Here is a 5,359-nt window from a genome sequence, read left to right as displayed (position 1 = left end):
GTGTGAACAATAGTTTGGAGTGTGACATCAAAAGTGGAACATGTGATAGGTCGGCTGCCTATGAAGTTAGGTGAAGGGTATCACAGATGTAACATTAAATTTGAGGCGGCTCGAATATACGCTTTGTGAGGTAATTAAGAATAGGTTTCCTTATGCTGATGTCGTAATACCATCACGCCTCTATCATCAACCACTTCCTCTTTGTCCCGAATAGATTGAGGGAACGAACATTGCGCACATGTAGAAGACTCTATTGTGCATTTGTACCAAATCCCCACCACAACATTAAACAAATGCTCCAACAGTTGATCCATGTTTTAAAAGCTTTTAAACGGACTTAACAGGTTCATGTTTAAAAAGCTTTCAAACAGTTAAAACAGATGCTTAAACTATTAAGCCTCGAGATCCCACATGGAATGGAACGAAATTCAAGAAATAGGCACACCACAATGATGATTAATGCGATTTCAACGCCTCTCAACAAGAATTCAAAGCTTCTTAGAACGAGCCCTAAACCCTAAATCCCAACGATGTTTAGTGCGGTTTTAGTTCAAGGCAGTTTAGCCCGAATTCAAAGCACATTAGGTCATAGGAAAGACTAGTTCTAAAATCCTTCTCTTCGGCGCCTACTTCTCAGTAATTATTATAAACACAAAGTCTCATTTTGTCAAAAGTCAGATTAGGGTTTGTCAATTTCTTCAAAAGTTTGGAAAGTCAGAGACCCCGGCACATACTTCACGGATGTAGAAATGGGTTAATGGCTCATACTATTCACCCTGCAGTTTAGCCCGAATTCAAAGCACATCAGGTCATAGGAAAGACTAGTTCTAAAATCCTTCTCTTCGGCGCCTACTTCTCACTAATTATTATAAACACAAAGTCTCATTTTGTCAAAAGTCAGATTAGGGTTTGGCAATTTCTTCAAAAGTTTGGAAAGTCAGAGACCCCGGCACATACTTCACGGCTGTAGAAATGGGTTAATGGCTCATACTATTCACCCTTCTATCCACGTAACGCTCGCGTAAAACCCCTATAAATTGGCAAGGGATTATCCTTTGTCTACATTGCAGTTTGAACATCTTTTGTTAATTTGGATTGAAACGCTTGAAGAAAATGGAGACCCGATTGAGATCTTGTCTCTTTCTCTGCATCTCCCTTACGATGGCATCTATCTGCGCTGCAGGTAAATCAGAAGCAATTGAACCATGTGAATTAGGGTTCAATAACCCTAACTGTTTGTAGAAATTTTTTGTTTGGTTTATGAGAACTCTTCTTATTAATTTTGCATTTTATGTCAGACTGTAATCTATATGGGGATTTGTGAACTATTAACAAGATAGAAAATAGTTTGTGGAGTATGAATTGCTGATAGATTAGATTGTGATTTCAATTGCTGATAAAAAAATATACAATCTCAACTATTGTATTATGGGTTGTAGAAAACTGATAAGCTTAATATTTCGAAAACCTAATTATTGGTATAAAATTTGGGTTTATTGTATGAGAATTAAATCTTCTAATAATTTTGCTTTAGATGTGTGTTTTCATATACAATTTTACATCAGACTGTAATCTTTATGAGAAATTGTGATCCATTAAGCAGATTTAAGATAGCTTCATTACTATGAATTGATGATGGATTAGATGTGTGCTTTCATATAAATTTTACATCAGACTGTAATCTTTATTAGAATTTGTGATAGATTAAGAAGATTTAAGACGGTTACAGTACTATGAATTGAAGATAGATTTGAGTGTGTTTCAATTATTGATAAAAAATGTACAATCAAAACTAGTGTATCATAGATTAGAGAAAACTGAGAAGCTTAACAATCTGAGAGAATTTTACTAATCTGTTTTGCATTTGTTGTGTCATGTACTGAATGGAAAAGATTTATCCCGCAAGACCATAAAGCTGAAGAACAACTGCTCGTTCCCCGTATGGCCGGGGATATCATCATGGAACACACATGAATACGACGTACCTGCCGGATTCCGGCCGTTGCTAAAGCCCGGCGAGTCATATTCAATTGTTTTTCCAATGTCATGGCAGGGAGGCATTTGGGGAAGGTACGGATGTTCATTCAATCGCTCGGAGCTGGGATTCTGCCGGTCCGGCGACTGCGGAGGAAATCTACGGTGTGAGAAAGCGCCGGCGCAGCAAAACATTTCAACGCCAATTACACAGGCCGTGTTTATGAACGGATCTTGTTCTGTTGATTTGCAGTCCGGATATAACCTTCCCATATCAGTTAGTCCGGTTATGAATAAGTGTGGGTCTCAGGCATGCGGTGCATTTGTTGCTTCAATTTGTCCCAAAAATTTGCAGATGATGTGGAAAAATGAGGTGGTCGGTTGCAAAGGCGAATGCAATGCATACATGAGAACTTGCAGCCCCTCGGAGTTTGAATCCACTTTCAAGAAAAGTTGCCCAAATGTTTTTCCTTTCCAAGAGCAAGTCTGGTGCTTCTCTAGCACTAATTATGCCCTCACTTTTTGTCCTCCACAGTGACCTGAAATTCGTGCTTCTGGTTATATTTTTCTATATTTGCATGAATCTGGTTTCTGTTGTTTTTCTTATGATTGAATATTGAATAAAAAAGAAAACCATTCGGTTGGATCCTGATTATGAGCATACAAATGAATATCAGAATTTTAGTGTTTCTTTTCTTAATCTTTGGTGATATTGTTTATCTGCCTAACAAGAACCTTCTCCGCGACATTAATATGTCAACCTGCGTGGAGCGTACGTAAGTTGTGGTAACAGAGCTGATGAATTATGAGATTGTTCAAAGAACAGAACTCCTCCAAATGGTTGTCTAACACCCATTTTTCCAAACCTAATCTACTGGTGGGACCCCACAGCGGCTGAGCATAGCATTAATTTTGAATACGCCAATAGAAATAAATGCATGAGATTATGTGTGTATTTTGTGTGAATATAGTTTAACGATGAGTTTCATTCTGATCTCCTTCTTAGAAAGAAGTCAAATTGGTCTCCACATAAATGGTGAATAGTTCTAGTTATTTCATGGTACATGCTTCTACAGTTTTCCTTTTATTTAGACTCAATTATTTTTATTAAATTATTGAATTAATTAATATATTATATTATATAAATTTATATGGAGACATATTTTCTAACTAAAAAGAATTATAAAATATTATTATTTTATTAATATGTAAAGATAAAAATAAATTAAATTTGATGTTTCTCTACTTACCTTAATATAGTCAATAATATCGTGTGCGCTAAATTATATATTTTACTATAAATCTATAAATTTGTACCCCTCTTGAATGAGAGTGAACCTCTTTAAATATAGGTGAAAGTGTGGGAAAGTAATTGAAGAGGCATACTCATATTTATTCAAAACTACCACTCATTAAGTAATATACAATCAATTATAAATAGTTTTCTTGATCTAAGCTTAAGGGATATAAGTTTGATAATCTTGTAAGATGTTGAAGCAATTTCAAATGGTATTGGTCACATAGCTTTACTTGATAGAAGAAGTAAATGTGATGCCTACATTCATCATTGAAACTATGTTGCAAAAATGTGAAATTAAATGAGAATGTGATTTTTATGAACAAGATGGATTTAGTACCAAGGACTAAGGAGCACATAGAATGTTGGTAGTGGGTGTGTATATCCTAGTTTGTTATGTTGGAAGGTAAAGACTAAGGTGAATATGCCTATGAAAATCATTATCATTGACTAATCCCTTGATAATCAAGGGCTTCTTAACCCAACACTCATGTACATATAATAAGAATATGAAACAACATAGTAACACAAAGAAAAACATAAGTTAGGGATAAGATTGAATAAACTCAACCTAAACCTTCTAATATACCCCTTCTCAGAGTTACACTCATAAGAGAAATAAGTAATACGAGTCCATATCCAAAAGATATATACATGTAATTATTTCACTTCACATATAAAGAAGATAGTGATGACATGATGTATTGATAATTTACTTAAGGTTACAAATGTTGGCTACACTAAGAAATTTAGAAGAACGAGTTACAAAAAGTTTTTCTACCAAGCTTGACCAAGTGGATAGTAGGTGCTAAGAAAAGTCAGTGCAAGCCGAGCAAAAAGTCAGTTGGAGTAAAGTAAGAGCAAATTCTAGTAGATGTCAAGCAAGATAGTTGATGGTGAGTAAAGTTTAGTTGATGTCAAGCATCAGTAAACTTTAGTTGATGCTAAGTGATTTTATAGTTGATGCTAAGTAATGCAGTATGTGTCAAGCATCAGAAGATTAATAATGCCGAGTTGTTGCATTATGTTAAAGATGGAAGATTCAGCGAATCTAATCTGACAAGTTTATTTTCTTGAAACTTGTGAACAAGGAGGAAGATAAAGTTGTTGAGCTGGTGGCACAAAAATTGATGTAAAATAGTTTTAGGGGAATTCAAATGGATTCTAGGAGAAGTTTCTAGAAGAGATACAAGATATGGGGTAGATACATTACATCCTACCTTTAAATCCATCTGAACCCTAATTTTGACAATGGAAAATAAGTAGGAAAATATCCTAATTTCCTATTTATAGGAGTTTCTAGTCATGAATCAAAAAGTTGTTATGTGTGAGAACCTAAGGAGAAGAAGGAGTTAGGGGTTTTCCTTCATCAAGTGACCCAAGAGAAGAGTCTGCAATGATATGTTATGCAAGAAGGCTTAAGGAGATGAATGCTTGAAGGGTAAACAAGTTATCAAAGCTAGAAAGTATGAAGGCCTAGTAGAATTGTGGACTAAACAGAGATCTATAATCTACAAGAGAAGTTGTAAGTTGTATTATATCAAATCTCTACTGTTACTCTCTAACAATTGTATTAGTCTAGGGTAAATCCTTCTGATTAAGGTTGACCTAACAATCATTTGTAAATCCTTTAACTGGGTGGCATTCCAAGTGAATGGCCTAAAGTCCTCTAACAAGACTCACTTCTAATAGGGTGATGGAAATCCCTTAACCGGGTCACATTTAACAGTGTGTATTATAACATTTAGTAGGGTTGGCCTTTCACAAGGCATCACTTTAGAAGAGTGAAAAGGAGTAGCATGTTACCAGTGGTTTTTTCCAAATTGGATTTCTACATAAATCAGTGTGTCAAGTGTGATGATGAATCTATTGTGTTTCATGCTTTACATTTGTGCAAGTTGATTTGATAGTAACATACAAGTTTTAGTAATTGCATAATCCAATAAGTTACATTCATGGGTATGAATATTTTATGGGTTCACTAAGTTGTGAAAAATTTTATTTATGCATTTGGACCTTGGATAACTAATTCACCCCCCGCCCTCTCAGTTATTCTAAAGTATTCCAATAATTGGTATCAGAGCCATC

The 5,359-nt window shown here is 35.1% G+C and overlaps 1 protein-coding gene across 1 annotated transcript; it reads left to right on the top strand.

Annotated features, from left to right (window-relative positions):
- The first annotated feature begins 401 nt into the window (after positions 1-401).
- LOC149566458 (thaumatin-like protein) lies at positions 402-2,623 on the top strand. The gene is made up of 2 exons (XM_089819798.1): positions 402-1,183; positions 1,893-2,623. The coding sequence occupies exons 1-2, from the start codon at positions 1,114-1,116 to the stop codon at positions 2,510-2,512; spliced, it is 690 nt and encodes a 229-aa protein (XP_089675924.1). The 5' UTR covers positions 402-1,113; the 3' UTR covers positions 2,513-2,623.
- Positions 2,624-5,359: the final 2,736 nt, after the last annotated feature.

Source organism: Cupressus sempervirens, chromosome 3 (assembly GCF_028749045.1).
Source record: "Cupressus sempervirens isolate cs-2001-9-10 chromosome 3, ASM2874904v1, whole genome shotgun sequence".
NCBI lineage: Eukaryota > Viridiplantae > Streptophyta > Pinopsida > Cupressales > Cupressaceae > Cupressus > Cupressus sempervirens.
Note: the sequence above shows the minus strand (reverse complement) of the source record. Positions and strands in the feature narration are given on the sequence as shown.

Excerpts from the sequence above, each read along its gene's own strand:
- LOC149566458 (XM_089819798.1), top strand. The coding sequence starts at position 1,114 with ATGGAGACCCGATTGAGATCTTGTCTCTTTCTCTGCATCTCCCTTACG. Across the intron at positions 1,184-1,892 it reads GGCATCTATCTGCGCTGCAG|ATTTATCCCGCAAGACCATA; the intron begins GTAAATCAGAAG and ends TGAATGGAAAAG.